The 15,923-nt window shown below is 38.0% G+C and overlaps 1 protein-coding gene across 3 annotated transcripts in view; it reads right to left on the bottom strand.

Moving 5' to 3' along the window:
* Positions 1–15,923, bottom strand: part of PIP4K2A (phosphatidylinositol-5-phosphate 4-kinase type 2 alpha) — a 120,840-nt gene that overhangs the window by 20,631 nt on the left and 84,286 nt on the right. For 2 of the 3 annotated variants that reach the window (XM_059818619.1, XM_059818620.1), the window contains exon 4: positions 12,252–12,404. The exons of the other annotated variant lie outside the window; for it this stretch is intronic. In XM_059818619.1, the coding sequence (XP_059674602.1) occupies positions 12,252–12,404 (153 nt within the window). The remainder of the gene's footprint in view (positions 1–12,251; positions 12,405–15,923) is intronic. 3 annotated transcript variants of the gene reach the window in all.

Here is a 15,923-nt window from a genome sequence, read left to right as displayed (position 1 = left end):
TGTGAATTGACTAACAACTCTGACACACAACTTCTGTTGAATCTTGCTGGCACAGTTTGGGCTGTAACACCTCTTTCTGTCTGCCCTGTTGCTGTGCTGGAGGTTACAAGTCCGGAAGCAGAGAACACATAGTCATGACGCAGTTGTGCCACTTCACAGTGTAGCATTTTTAAGCTCAAACTGTCTATGAATGGGCAAAACACCTTAAGCCGCTGCAGAGGCTCAGTGAATGCACATCAGAACCTTAGGAAGGAAACACATTTGTACGCTCCACCATACAAAGAAGCTTGACAGAAAAAGGCCACAAAAGCAGTACCAGTCCTGAGCAGTGCACAAAGATCCGTCATTTTGCATCTCAGAAGGATTTCTGGTTTTAACAGATGCAGAAGCTGTAAGATGGAGTTCTTGAAGGATTTTCAATTATAGGGCTGTTACCAACCTCACAAAGCAGTTATAATGTGTTACAGGATACATAGCTCATTCTGACCATCAGTAATTTCTCTTAAAGAGCTAATCATAAAGTGAAATTAGATCTATTAATGCTGAGGTTACAGAAAACTTGTTTAAAATACTAATCCCTATTATTCAAGCTACATTGATTATTCTGTTATAAACATCAAGTACTTTGCATATATCCTAAAGGTAAATACTTTTCTAATGCTTTAGAAGGTGGGAAGGGTTATTCTCACAAAAACATTTACTGAGTGATTCCTTCTTTGAGTGAGATGATTAGTTTCTGCAAGGATGATAAAAATGAATCTGGCTTCCAAGAAGAGTTTAGTGCCACAATTTCAGGCCACTCAACTGTTAAATGGATGCATCCATTCCTAATCTTATGGCTCTACAGAATTTGAATTCCTGTGCAATAAAAGAAAACCTATTATTCCAGTTTTCCAGATGGGGATCTGAGATGTAGAAGCTTTATCTGAAATCATATAGAGTTTGTGCCACATGAAGGAATGGCAGCTAGGCATCTCGAATACTGGACTAATAATCCCCTGCCCTTTCTCTCAGCTGCTAGGGTCACAGTCTTTACTCTGAAACCATCTCTTCAACCCTAGCTATTGCTAACTCTCCAGTTTTAACCTTTCTGGTCCTGAGTGCCCCCATCTATAAAACAGCCACACCATGAACACAGAACATGTGCAACACACCCACTGTAATAACGTAAAATAAATCCTTTGGTTAGCAGTATACAACACCCTCCCAAACTGTTCTGTATTACTTGACAAGAAAAAAAAAAGCAATTAATGAGAGTCGCTTAAGTCCTATTTGTAAGTTAGGGTTAGCCATTTGCTAATGCTGCTGTTTCATGTCAGTATTTTGCAAACAAGTCTTCTGAAAGGGCAATGTTGCTAGCATGAAACACGGCATGAAAAGCTCTGCTAATACTGCTCTTCACTTGATAAAAAGGGACTTGGCCATGTTCTTGCAGACTTCTAAGAGACCTTCTCAAAGCAGACCATGTACCGCAATAGTTGTTTCCTACTTGGTGCTGACTGTGAACACTCATGCCACTGCAATTTAAAGAAAAGCCCCTAAAATGATTTCAGTGTTTCCCATGACAGCATTTCTTATCCTGATGGGGAGACAAAGGAAAGAGGGAGGAATGCCACTTGCTTTCAGCATCTACAAGGTTGGTCTAGAACTTCCTACCTTTGAAACTATCAATCCCCCATATCTGCATCACAGAGGAGGCAAAACGTGTCATCTGTTTGGGTGGGAGTCCAGCAGGACTTGCACTGGTGACTGTGGTTGGCAGATTTTCAATTTGTCCATCTTGATATAAATGAAGTAGCAATTTAGTAACCTCAAGGTGCTTTTTGGGAATGATTTCCTGAAGTTTCCCACTCACAGCTGGGATAAAAGTGAGCCTAGAAAATAAGCCGGTACATGCTTAACAGGACTGCTAAATTTCAGTGAAAGAAAAGACCTTCACTCCTTTATGTTAACTCTTTCTAAAAAGAACATTAAAACAATTCTATCAAGCAGCCTTGCTAAATAAATCTGTAATACTTAGCTAATACATTTACAAGTCCTTATATGCAGTAACAAAAATCCATCTTTTTTAAAAGAGTGTTATAAAAAACACCCCATCATTTTTTGTTAATTCAGACAACTTTCATTTTTCTGCACAGCATGAGGACAATATTACCATTAACGAAATAAAGTATCATCAGCATGTTGACACATTTTATCAGCTGTGCAGCATAGTTTTCAAATACCTAATTTTCTGAGCTCTCTTGAACCCCATGCTTAAAGCTGAAAATTAGTAAGAAATTCTTTATGACCCTATATTCTAATCAATTTTTTGTATAAATACAGCTTCAAGATTCCTTAATAAGAACAGAACTTTTCCTATCTCATTTTACATGAAAAATAAGATTCTTAGCTTCTTGCTTCTCCATGGCAAAGCTAGTAAGATATCAAGATGACTAAAGGATAACATAGTGCATATAATTTACTGACAAATAAGCTATGCCATTTTTGGGTCTTTTTGGAAAAAAACAGGGTAGAATTCCCCTTTCTGCTATTTCTCCTCCTCCCTTTGATGATAATCTATGGAATGATTTGATATCAGTGAAGACAAAATCCTGAATTATATATACATCTCAGTTCTATGTGAAAACTCAACATTCCTGTTTTTCACAGGTAGCCCTATTTTGCAAGGATTAATTCAGAAATATACAACATGCTCATTCTCCGTTATCCCTTTATATATTATTTTCATGATTTTCTACATCGTGGTTAAGGCAATCATGCTTGAATTATCAAATGCTTATGTGATAAGTCTATACATTCATTAGAATACTTTCATTAAAGAAATTGAATGGCAAGCAATATAATTATTTAAAAACATTTTGGATATTGTGAAGGACAAGAAGTTGATACTCCTTTTTTGGGCTCGACTTTCTCTTTCAAATGCTCCTGCCTGCAATCTGAAATATCTTCCACTAATGTGTTGTGTGCACATGCGTTGACATGTGGAATTGCTCCCCAAAAAGCAGGTTGAGAAGCTGTCCAGTGTTATGTCATGTTTCAGAATATTCCAATTATTGCCATTTTCTTGAGCCCTAATAATTTCACAGAAAATTATCCACTGGGTGCTTAGGTGACACACTGAAAGGACTAATTAGCTGAACTACAGCACACAACAGAAAGCTGTAGACTTCCAAGCATATAAAGCTGTTTTCTTCTAGTAAGTCATGTAAGAAAGTAATTTCATTTAAGGAAGTGTTCAATAAATACACAGGTTGTAAGATACAACCCCTGTGATTCACAGTCTTACATTTCATGTTGTTTCAGACTTGGGCCAGTGCTTAATTTTACTTCAAAGTGCAATGTAATCTAAATGTCGCCACTGCATGTGATTATCTATCTAGGCTGCAGATTTGCTACCAGGAACATTATTATACTTGCTACTGCTACAATCAAATGAGTCACTGGGTGCGCTCATTTCTTCTGAAAGTGCTCTGCACAGCATCAATAGCTTATATATATAAAATATAATAAATATATAGAAAACATCTGCTGGTGAAACCCAGGCCTCAACAGAGCCAGTGCACCCAAGTTGCTTCTGCCGTTTTGTGTAGTTAGATATTCACCTATGAAATTTCACTTTCAGTGAAGTTTTCCGATGTGTTTTTCAGTAATAGTTCCAGCCCGTAGGATGTACGGCCCTTTTGCACAGGCTGAATTCCATCTAATACCCACACTAATGAGTCTCCCGTCTTCAGGGTCACCTCTCCTATAGGGAACTGTGAGCCCATGGATGCAGGTGAAATGCAGACTGTTTGGATGAGAACATGTATATTCTCATCTCTACTTTTTCTGCTTCTCCTGGTTTTTCATATCAAAGCTGCTTTATAAGTCAGTTATCTTAGCAGGGCTAACGTGATAGCCATGTTATCCCTGGCTAATGTGGGCCACATTCTGCGCAGCCTCTTGATTCACATGAGGAACTAGGTGAAGGTCTTTCCTCGACTGTGTTTCTTCACAAACCTTTGCAAATCTTCACCTCTTACTACATTAGGACATACAAAGAGTCAGGGTAACCATTACACGGTATGCATCCTTCTTCATGAGCATCTGCATTTAAATAATAGTACATTATATTGTATTGCTTTGCCTTTTTACCTACCCTTTCCCTTCTTTTTTTGGTAGGTACGGATGTAATTCATGCAGAAATGGAGGGGGAAGCAAGCCATTGATAACCTGTGCAAGTAATGATGTAGATGGAGGATGACACAGACTTAAATGTAGCTCTGCTTTAACAGCTTAGTGGCTTGATGTCAGCCCATCTCAGTGCAAATTGCTAGACACCTAGTCCTCACTTTCTTTTCTGGGGTATTCTCTAGCCTATGTTGTCACCACTTCTGTGACAAAATTGCTTTTAGCCTACAGTAATGTTTTTCCATCTATTTAGGAACATTTTCTCCTACCTCCCGCTCAATACCACTGTGCTATTCCTTGATTTCCGTGCAGCCCTGAACCCTGCTCTTGGTGCAATTTCCCCTTTTTTCACCTTATTGTCTGTTTTTTGCCTTTCATTTGTCTTCCTGTTTATTTCATATTTTTTTCCTCTCCAGAAGCTAAGGTCTTTTTTTTTCCTGCTTTTGTTTTCTCCTTTATGCTGTCCTCTCCTGTTTTTAGCCCATTCTATTCTTTCCTTTCTTCCCATTCACTTCCCCATCGCTCTGCTGTTTGCTGTCTCTAGTAAATGGGCAGTCCCTCTCTTTTACCACTATTCACTATTTCTGCTGGTTGCCAGGGAGACAAACAGGCAGTGCAATAGGTGTCCGTTCTGCATACAATTACCTGTGTAGGGAAGAGAACATGCAGTCAACAGCGAGAGCCACCTATAGAAAACCTAAGGGTACCTACACTCATGAGTAGTTTTATACTGGAAGGCTTGTACGCTGACAATTTCCTCTTGTTCACCTGCTTTGAAGTGGCTTCTCAATTTCTTTTTTTTACTGAAGTCACCTGAGTGTCAGCACTGAGGAATAATAAATCCCTTTTGAAGTCCATTTTAATTGAGGAAAAAAAAAAGGGGGTTGTACAAAAAGTGGGTTTTTTTGAGACACTCAAGTTGCTTTCATTATATTTTTAAAAATTTCCACCCTGCCTGTCATCTATTCTCAAAGAGCACAGGATTCCACTCTTACATCAATTTACACCAATTTAATCTTTAAAGCAAGTTTAGCTCACTAGGAAGGACAGGGTGTCTTGCTTCAGACATTTCAGAAGCTAGAACATACGCCTACAGAATTTTACTCAACTGTTGCTGATTTCTGCCCTTGAAAATCATATTTGTAGTTTATAAAATATCTACATATATACTAATATCTACATTAGGATATTCTGTATTTTAAGTAAATTACTCAACTTCTTGCACAGGAAAACACATCCAAAAGAAACATATAAACATAGCTTGAATATATGCTGAAATGAAAAGTTTCCCTTTAGGAGGAAGCAGGGTATTACCTGTTCCTTAAAAATAGGGTGAAATCCTGGCCACGCACTTATCACAGATGACTTTGCTGAGCTCTCCTGTAACAATGTCAAAGGGAGCGGTAGGTTTAACTCCAGTTTTCTGGTCCGTGCTTTTGGGGTCAGGAGCACAGGTTTAAAACAAAAGAGCACTAGATTTGGAACTATTTCAAATGAATATTTGATTTTGTCCTCAAATACTATTTAAGTATTTAACATGAACATGCTTGATTAACTTACACAATTTTAAATGGTCAAACTATGTCTGAAAGTAGGTAAGCCCATACAGCAAAGACTTTGCTAATATTTCAAAGTCTGACCCATTTGAGCATAACGATGGTTCTAGTGCATTTGACAAGTAAACGATGTTCTGCTGAAAGAACGCCTGAAGAGTAGCGAGAAGAGTTGTACTAACTGACAGTATAATGATAATATAAGCAGCCCAAACCAATTGCAAATTATCATTAAAATGTGACTAAAAAGCAGCATTTTACACTATGTATGAGAAAATATTACAGTAGTTAAAAACTGGTTAGCATGGAAATTCACAGCACAAGAACCTAACATGTCATATATATTTGAATTTACCATAACGCTTAGAAACCTAGCTGGTTCATGCTCTAGGCCATTTTGTCTTTAAATGTAAATAGAAAGCTGGCCCATGCACGATGGACTCTATAATCTAGTCATAAATAACATGCTTTGCAACTTTAAGCATAGAGAAAGACATTATTCCCCTCTGTTTGTGCAGAAGTGGTGGGCTTAGTGGTGTGGTTTTTCTTTTTTTTTAACTTTGCAAGAGAAAATAATGATCTCTAGTGTTCCTAGTCAGTACTAAAAGCTTCAGACTCATCTGATGAGTTGACAGAAAACGTCAATGTTTAGACTGAAGCGTTCACCATCTGTCTGAGGCTGTAGGCCTGACTGCCACTAAAAAAAAAAGGCATCGCATCAGACAGGGTAAACAGATGAATGTAACTCATAATTTTGGCCAGCAACTATAATTTAAAATTGTCAGGACTATTATTTACAATTAAACAGTTTTAATTTGAAATTGCTATATATACTTATATGCTGTTTCTATAGTAACTTCTCCTGACAGTCCTTCAAGCCTGGTTCACTTTTAGTTATTTACACATTTCTAATATGTAGCCTTAGGCTTGGAATTTGATCTTTTTGGTTTTACTCTTGAATTTTTTTTTTAATTTTAAACAGTGGTAATAATACCGTAAATTGGGATGCACCTAACTTGGTTACTTTTGCAAAACGCCACATGATATTGCAATAGAACTCTACCCAGAAAGGAGAAAGCTAATGAACTCGGCCAAACTAACTTATTTTATTCTCACTCCTAACAAGTTATTAGCCATTCTGTTTCCTGAAAATAACCTGATTTCTCTAAGGTGTACAGTCATGTCTGTTATAACTTTGGTTAATTAAAAACCAGGCAATCTAGACTTGCTATTTTTAGACTTACAAGTGTTTACAGGCTATGCACAATTCCTGCTCCTTTTGTAAATACCTAAGTATACAGACTGTATAACTATAATCTCAGTTGCTCACAGCTTCAAAGAACAGATGGGCTAGTGCACCTTCAGACAGATGGAGAGTGGAAGGATGGACAGAACTGGATGGGCTTGTGGACTATACATCTCCATAATCTCCAGTTACTGATAAAATAACCTTTATTTCTACTTTCCAGTGGCAGTCTACATGTGTCTTTCTAACTTTTTGGTGACTTCACAAAAAATCATTGGTACTTGGAGTTGGATTTTGGAGGTGTTCATGGGAAAACTGCCCTGCTACATTTCTCTGCTGACCACACTAACTCCCAGATGCCTCATCGGTAGCTTTGTAGTTCAAAAAGGTGCAAGGAGAATAACAGCTATTTTGCAAGTACCAGGGATGAAAAATATTTTGGTGATTGAAGAACATATCCAGTCTCTCATGCTTCTGACTTGACATGGTCCCCTCCCCAGTATTCTTTGTTTAGAGACAGCTATCCTCTTGTATTTATTATTAAGCAGTTCAAGCAGTCTTGGACAACATTTGATAAGGCTTATTTGGTCCCTAAGGAAGGGCAGGTACTTCTGAGGTCTAGAAGCATTCTATCAGCTTGGAGCTGTTAGCCTTAATAAGGATACAGGTGAGTAAATACTATGGTTTAAATGAAACTCATCCAGAGTTTCAATGTGTGGAAGAAACCTGGAATGACTTTGTAGAGGGAAAGAAAAAGCCTGAGAAAAAGAGAGGAAAGATATGATCTGTCATAAACAGCATGAATTTCACTCATAATCATGTCACAATTAACTGGAAGATAATTACCGCCTTCTTGGGCAGGTGAAAGAGGGTGCAAAATACCAAGGGTTCACAAGTTACTGTTCATAATGGACAGGTCCTTTGGGGGTACTAGATCTCTAACAAGGGAGAAACAGTCTTCTAAAATTGACATGAATCATTGCCCTAGTCTTCATGCACCTGAGAAAGGTTATTCCTCCCAGGACAATCCCTGCACTATATAACTGAGTCTGAACATGTCGGCACGCTCACTTCCTTGAAAGGCAAAACCTTTCAAATACAGCTCTACTCTACGAGCAATCTGGCAAAGGGTATGATGTAAGGGCATGCCAATGGAATTCCCAAACTAGTCCCAAACACAATCACACCTGGTGTGTGAAGCACACTTAGCTGGGCCAGAAATCTTCACGTATGTGGCGAGTGCTGCTGGTGATCAGTGAACTGAAACTAGAGAAAAGCTAACAAACAGACGTCTCACTAAATATCCCATATTTGGTACTTTTGTGTGTACTTACAATTAGCTGCTTTAACTGTAGCAACAATTACAATTAAGGAAGATACTGGGCAGTAAGGTAAGTATGTAAATCGGTACAGGGAACTTGACGTTTCCTCTAATGGCAGAAGAGAGTATGCCAAAATAAAATTGAACTCAAGAGAACTGGTTTTATTGCCAAAGATTTCCAAAGGAGTAGCAGTGTAGTATCTGCAAAGCCTTGTACTACTGCAACTAAGCCATCTGACAGAACCATAAAGTCACAATCATACCAGTGAATTAGACGGGTCTTGGACTGTCCTCTGGCATCAGTTCTAGTTGGAATGGAATAACTCATCTCGAGGGCACTCACAGGGCACGTGCAGGACAACCAAGGGATCAGGCCCAGCCAGCACGGGTTCATGAAAGGCAGGTCCTGCTTCACCAACCTGATCTCCTTCTATGACCAGGTGACCCGCCTAGTGGGTGAGGGGAAGGCTGTGGATGTTGTCTACCTGGATTTTAGTAAAGCCTTCGACACTGTCTCCCACAGTATTCTGGAGAAGCTGGCGACTCGTGGCTCAGACAGGTGCACTCTTCGCTGGGTTAAAAACTGGCTGGATGGCCGAGCCCAGAGAGTCGTGGTGAATGGAGCAAAATCCAGTTGGTGGCTGGTCACAAGCGGAGTCCCCCAGGGCTCAGTTTTGGGGCCAGTCTTGTTTAATATATTTATCGATGATCCGGATGAGGGGATTGAGTGCACCCTCAGCAAGTTTGCAGACGACACCAAGTTGGGTAGGAGTGTTGATCTGCTCGAGGGTCGGAAGGCTCTGCAGAGGGATCTGGACAGGCTGGATCCATGGACCGAGGCCAATTGTATGAGGTTCAACAAGGCCAAGTGCCAGGTCCTGCACTTGGGTCACAACAACCCCATGCAACACTACAGGCTTGGGGACGAGTGGCTGGAAAGCTGCCCCGCAGAAAAGGACCTGGGGGTGTTGATTGACAGCCGGCTGAATATGAGCCAGCAGTGTGCCCAGGTGGCCAAGAAGGCCAACAGCATCCTGGCCTGTATTAGAAACAGTGTGGCCAGCAGGAGTAGGGAGGTGATGGTGCCCCTGTACTCGGCTCTGGTGAGGCCGCACCTCGACTGCTGTGTTCAGTTTTGGGCCCCTCACTACAAGAAGGACATTGAGGTGCTGGAGCGTGTCCAGAGAAGGGTGACAAAGCTGGTGAGGGGTCTGGAGCACAAGTCTTACCAGGAGCGGCTGAGGGAACTGGGGTTGTTCAGTCTGGAGAAGAGGAGGCTGAGGGGAGACCTCATCGCTCTCTACAATTACATGAAAGGAGGTTGTAGCGAGGTGGGTGTTGGTCTCTTCTCCCAAGTGACTAGTGATAGAATGAGAGGAAATGGCCTCAAGTTGCACCAGGGGAGGTTTAGACTGGATATTAGGAAAAAATTTCTTTACATGGTTTAATGGGCATTGTGGTGTTAGTTGATGGTTGTACTTGATGATCTTACAGGTCTTTTCCAAACGTAGTGATTCTGTGATCTCACATTCAAATTATTAAGTTCTCTTCTAAACCAGGATGCTCATATTCAAACTCCTAAGTAGGAACAGTAACTGGCCTGAGTTAATACCTTAAACCTTGCTCAGAATTATTTGGGAGACAGCTAACTGGCCCAAAGCAAAACCACAGTAGAACCATTAATGAGCTCAAGTGCCAGTGGATGTTATCTGGCATTGCATTGTTTGCTAGTAGAAAGGTAGTCTAAAGCCAGTCTGTGTGGGATGACTTGGTCAAGGGAATTATTAAAACCTTTCCACCGGGACAATGGGTTCTCAAGACTTTGTCAAGCAGACTAAGATAAGCTTCACTTGTCTAAAAAACATCTACAGAAGTGGGAGGACAAGCTGTTGTACCTAATGATTCCAAGCATTCAATTTCCAGGAGCAACACACAGGACATGGTATCAGCCGTCACCAGTTAGTGGGATTTAATTTAGATTTTTTTTAATGAATTCAAATTCTTTTGTTCAGCACATTGCTGAAGATACTGCAATTAACTTATTTCATTAAAAAGTCCAATTATTAAACTGTCTCTGTACTTGAGTTCCTCTGCATTTACAATGCTTTGTAAAGTGCTCAAATTCTGAGACAAAAAGAAATACAAGTCATATCTTTATGAATCTTTTGGAGGCACCAATGAGAGCTTTTTTTACATGGATGTTTTTCCAGTATGAAGTGAAATTAGATGCCTGGTACACATAGCTTTCAGATCATTATTCCTTGTAACCTAGCCTATTACAAACCCTGATGTTTGAAAGCATTAATGAAAAAAGATTCCAAATTATAAAGTTCATTCATCTTAGCACTGTCTTCACTGACAGTCTTGAAAGGAGATGACTGTTTTGAAAAGCAGTATGACTTTTCAGCTGGATTAAGTCTCAAAATCTGGATTATTAATACTAGCTTCTAATGCCAAATAAGAAACAGACTACAATTTTAATTTTGCTGCACTGCTTCACAGATCAAACCCCTTTCAAATCAAAGCTAAAACTGTAAGTTTGAAAACTCTAATAAATAATAACCCTAAAATTACAAATAGATAATAGTTTAAAGTATCTCTTTGGTAAAACTGTAATTAAAAGATGGTCTTAGGAACATTTCTGATAATGACAATATTTACCTACATTAAAACAAACACATGGTGGTCTTACATTTTATTTAAACAGAACAACAACATGCAGAGAGAGAAGAGAGTTCATATCTAACTCACTGAAGGCTTCCCAAGCTACTCTGGATGGCATTCAGAGATCTCCCTTCAACAGAGGAAGAGCAGAGAGGGAGACAGCCAAGCAGCACCTCTGGCTGGCAATACCTTCAATCCCAAGCACCCCGAAATCATGCTTTTGACTGCCTTCCACCTCAAAAGATGGCTTTAAAACTGGTTTTACGAAAGTAAGAGTATTTAAAAAAACCAAAGCCCGAGTACTTTCTATTCAGCCAGTGCTGCTTTCAAACTGGAGTTTGAGATTCCTATTATATATTGGTTGAAACTGTTAGAAAATTACTAAACATTACAAGACAAAAAATAAACCACCGAAAACAACAACAAAAAACCCCCAACCCCGAATGTCCTGAAGTCTTAACGTGCATTCCCAACCCATGGAAGTGAGCAGGAAGATGGAAAGAAGGATAAAAAACCCCCTTCTTTTGGGTATCATATTTAAGATGATTTTTAGAGATTTTTGTGATTCATACAGCTTTAGAGCTTATTTAAACAGATCTGGGGCTAAGAAAATTAGCACTGATTTTATTAAGACCTCTCGTATTTCCTAAGTTCTACTCCCCCCTGTGCAAGCCACAGGAATTATACACTGGCACAGCATGACAGCTATCAAGGCTGGTTTGAGGGATCTCCACTGTTCACTTTTAACTTTAATGTTGTTCCTAGAAATTCACATGGCAAAACCTGTTTCTTTATTAGCAGAATTTTTCCATTAATTATACCCAATTTTTTATTTCTCATACAATACAACTTTTAAATTTTTTTAAATCTGTCGTTAGTGAAAGACATAAAACATTCAGTGATCAGAGCAGGAAGAAAGAGGTCACCTGCACCATTCATACACACGTACACAGACACCAACAACCTAGCCCAGAATAAAGTAGCTTCAAGCCTGGGAGTCCACTAGCTGAAAGAAAGAGCAACTTCCTAGTAAGGCGAAGGAGCTTATGGCCTCCAAGTTAGTACCTCTGTATCATGTAGACGTATCATTTTACTTAAAGCTAGCCTAGATATTTAGAAAAGTGCAGCCTTGTGAATTGCAGACACACAGTAAATTGCTCATGCAAAACGGAAAAAGTCTGAAGTGACCCTTTTTCCATAATTATTCATTTAAAACTTTTAACACTCTAAAAAAAGATTGGCATTATAATACTTAAGAAGAGATCCTACACCCTTATAATAATTAGTTTATTACCTGATGATATTTCTTCAGTATGTTGTGCATTTCTGCTACATCTTCACTTGTTATAGTTTTGATGATATATCTTTTGTCGTAAGATGTATGAAAGCGGGCACCACTGCGTGCTTGGGAATCATTGGCAAGGGGTGCACTTCTTGTCAATGAATTCTGTCAATTGATTTAAAACAAAAAAAGCATCAAGTCAGACAAAAATATGCAACTTTTAATGAGTACAAATATAAACAATTTACAATTATTTTTTAACCTTTTTCAGTACATCCGTATCAAGCTGAATTCTGCAAAGCATGTAATCACGAACCGCATTATCTTGACAAATCACTTCAAAAATATTCTGAGAACAAAACAAGGTTTGGGGGAAGGTAATGCCCATCAGTGGTTCAAAAGTAATTCTCAATGCTGAATGAGAGGTTATTGAACTTTGTTACACATACATTATCAGCTTTTGGGAAGAAACCATACAGTAATTAAAAATCCAAAAGGAACACTGTATTACACCACAATAACTATAAATAGAGGATTCATCCATAGTAACAGCACCGCTTTAAAATTGAGCAGGATTTGCTCTTGAGCCAGTGTGATCTGGTACATAAACAATATCATAGCTAGGTTTCTGAGTTCTAGTACCAGAGCTATTTCAGTGATTCAATACCTAGTGTTAAGCAAGTAATATTATTGTACAGTACCTCCTTTTGTAAAATAGACCTACCTTTCTACAGACTCAAGAGGGGAAGATTAATTAATGACGATATAGTAGTTAGAAGAAAAACTGCTAGAGATTAGTGACTATTTTTAGACTGAAGCTGGAGACTACTTGCACTTCAACAGTAGCAAAAGAAAATAAGTAATTTTTCAGAAAATAAGAAGTATTCAGATTAGATTTCTTTATATTTAAAAACAGTAAAAATAAACTAGACAAAGTATAACAACTTGCTTCTGGCTGGAAACATCTTTCTTTACCCATAAGAGTTTATGCCAATTGTTACATACTTGAATTGCACTTTTTTTTTTTTTGTAATAAGTAGTAACAGCAGTAGCACAGCCACGAGAAAAATCAACAATGTTCTTGCACCCCATGTGTACTTCCATAAAAATGGACCATACTCTGAAAAGGTTAAACAAGTTAATTACAGTCTGCTGGAACACTTCTATGTTTATGAAATAAACTTGCAGTACCCATTTGGTATATCCCTACTGGTTGCAAAAACGTGTACTTGCTAGTCTGCCACTGAACCTCTGAAGGAGGGGAAGAGGGAAGATAGTAAGGAGGGCCTGAACTAGCATTAGTCTCCAAAATTTCAAATACTCTTGGGGTATATTTTAACATTCTTCACCAAAAGACTTGTCAGATTTGAGTGAAATTCAGACCTTGGAGTACTCAGTATGAATGAAATATCTTGCTAGCAATGTCTTGACTGAGATACAACAGATAGGAGATGCTTCTTCTCTGGACTTAGCAGTTGCTGAAGCTCAGTTACTAATTCTGTGGCCAGAAAGGGACAAAACCAGCCACTTTTGACTTCAAACCTTCTGAATGCTATTCCTATAACCATACGCTCTTCTAAAATCTGTCTCCTTTTGTCTTCATAAGCACTATTTGCACAGGAGAGATCTTCTAACGTTAGGCCTTAAAGTTCTTCCTGCTCTCCAGGAACCTCCTTTCATCCCATTGTTAACCAGGAGTATCTAGTATATAGGTATATTTATGTAGTAACCCATCAAAACAAACATGAATTTATTCAGATTTTTTTCCCCATGATGGAATATGATACTTGATGCATTTAAAAATATGGACAGCATAAGCAATAAGAAATTCTGACTTAAAAAGAAACAACAGCTGTTACACTAAGAGAATGAATCAACTAGTACATCTTTTATCATGCTGCTTTCATTACAATTCAGGCTAGACAGAAAAAATACAGAACCTAGTCAGATTCAAGTAGAAATTAATACATTTAGTTGTATTTTAAATCAACTGGAGGAAATCTTGTAAAGTCACCGACTTTTTAATGATTCTTGTTTTTTCCAGCAATAGCTTTTTTCCTAATGAAAATTAATTCTGCCTGATTGCTAACTATAATGACAAGTTAATTGGCAAATACAACTATCACACCAAAAATGTTGCTAACAAGAGAATATAATATATCTGCACACAATTATTTAGCGCACACTTTACTGTTTCTTAATGCTTTAATAGGTTGGAAATGGTGATGCATTTATTTTTTAGTAGATGGGTATTTTATTATTAGTTATCTATATCAAGCTTAATTAAGAATGCATACAGCTATCATTTTACCACATGCATATTAATTTGTTAGAATAAACCAACCAACTTTATGCTAAGCAGCACCTTGACATACATGCACAGGTAACCCAAATGCACTCTCTACAATACTCTGACCCTAGTAATAAATTAGAGTTTAAGATCAGATGTTTAAACATTAAACATGTTTATGATAAAAACAATCTGTAATTAAACAACCTCTTTGACACATTATTTTTACTAACTCTCCATGCCTGTGATAACTGTCTCAATATAATGGTCTCTTCAGATACACAATGTAGTTCCTTTAAACTTTGAAAGAAGGTGGAACGTGGAGGATATTTTAATATTGCTATTTGCTGTGCTTTATTTTGATACTTGCATAAGTTTATTTAATAAGTACGGTTTAAAAAGCTGAAAAAAATACCTAATTACATCATATTATGCTGACTACTAGTAATTGCATTACCACTTTCTTGTGCTGACAAATGCATGGCTGAGTTTTGTCTGTGGACAGTTTTATTTGTAATGGTTAATTTGTCACTTCTGTGAACAGAGAAAAGTTCAAATTCCTTCTAGAGTAAAGCTTCTAGGTATGAAGCAAGTATCTTACCTCTCAACTACACTAGTTGTATTTGTTTATAGTTAGAAATCAGTCTTCAGTAAAATACATATACTGTTGCTTGATCAGGACAATGAATCTTGAAATAAAAAGATGGTAAGAATTAGCCTGCACTGGTAAGTCATCATTAGCAAGTAAGACCAAGGAATAGCTTCACTGAAAGGATCAAACTAGAAGAGTTTAGGGGCTTCAAAGGGGAAAAAATATGGCTATTTAAAAATACTAAGATCCTTCCCTTTTGATATAGGTAAAGCTAACTTACCTGTTTGACCCAACACTGTTAAGTATAAATCAAAGCATTTTGCCCCCCATTCAACCCTGCTAAATACTAACAAATTAATGGTGTATATATTAGAAATGAAGAGATTCTTTGTTGGAAAATGTTTCTCGTAAGTTAACACACAAAATGGCGAAGCAGGTCCTGCACTTAAGCCTCTTTAAAGCACAGCCACTAGTAAACCTGTAACTGGTAAGAAATCTCAGACAAAAAATACGAGTAACACCATGTGTGACATCCAATATGCACTTTACACCACAAAGACTGTGGAAAGTTTGTAGGATTTTCTCTTTCAAAATTAGATTTTAGACATATCTAGATAAGTAAAAAAGTTTAACTTATTCTGGGGTTACTAGCCTAGTAACCCAAGTTAGATTGACCAAAGTCAATCATCTTTATCTTAATGCAAACAATAAAAGAAACATGTATTAGTGGTCATCAGATAGATTGAAAGTACGCATTTATTTGAATTGTACTGCTCTGTAGTTCAGACTGCTATCGGATGCA

This window comes from Gavia stellata, chromosome 6 (genome assembly GCF_030936135.1).
Source record: "Gavia stellata isolate bGavSte3 chromosome 6, bGavSte3.hap2, whole genome shotgun sequence".
NCBI lineage: Eukaryota > Metazoa > Chordata > Aves > Gaviiformes > Gaviidae > Gavia > Gavia stellata.
The sequence above is the reverse complement of the archived record's forward strand: the minus strand, read 5'-3'. Positions and strand labels throughout refer to the sequence as shown.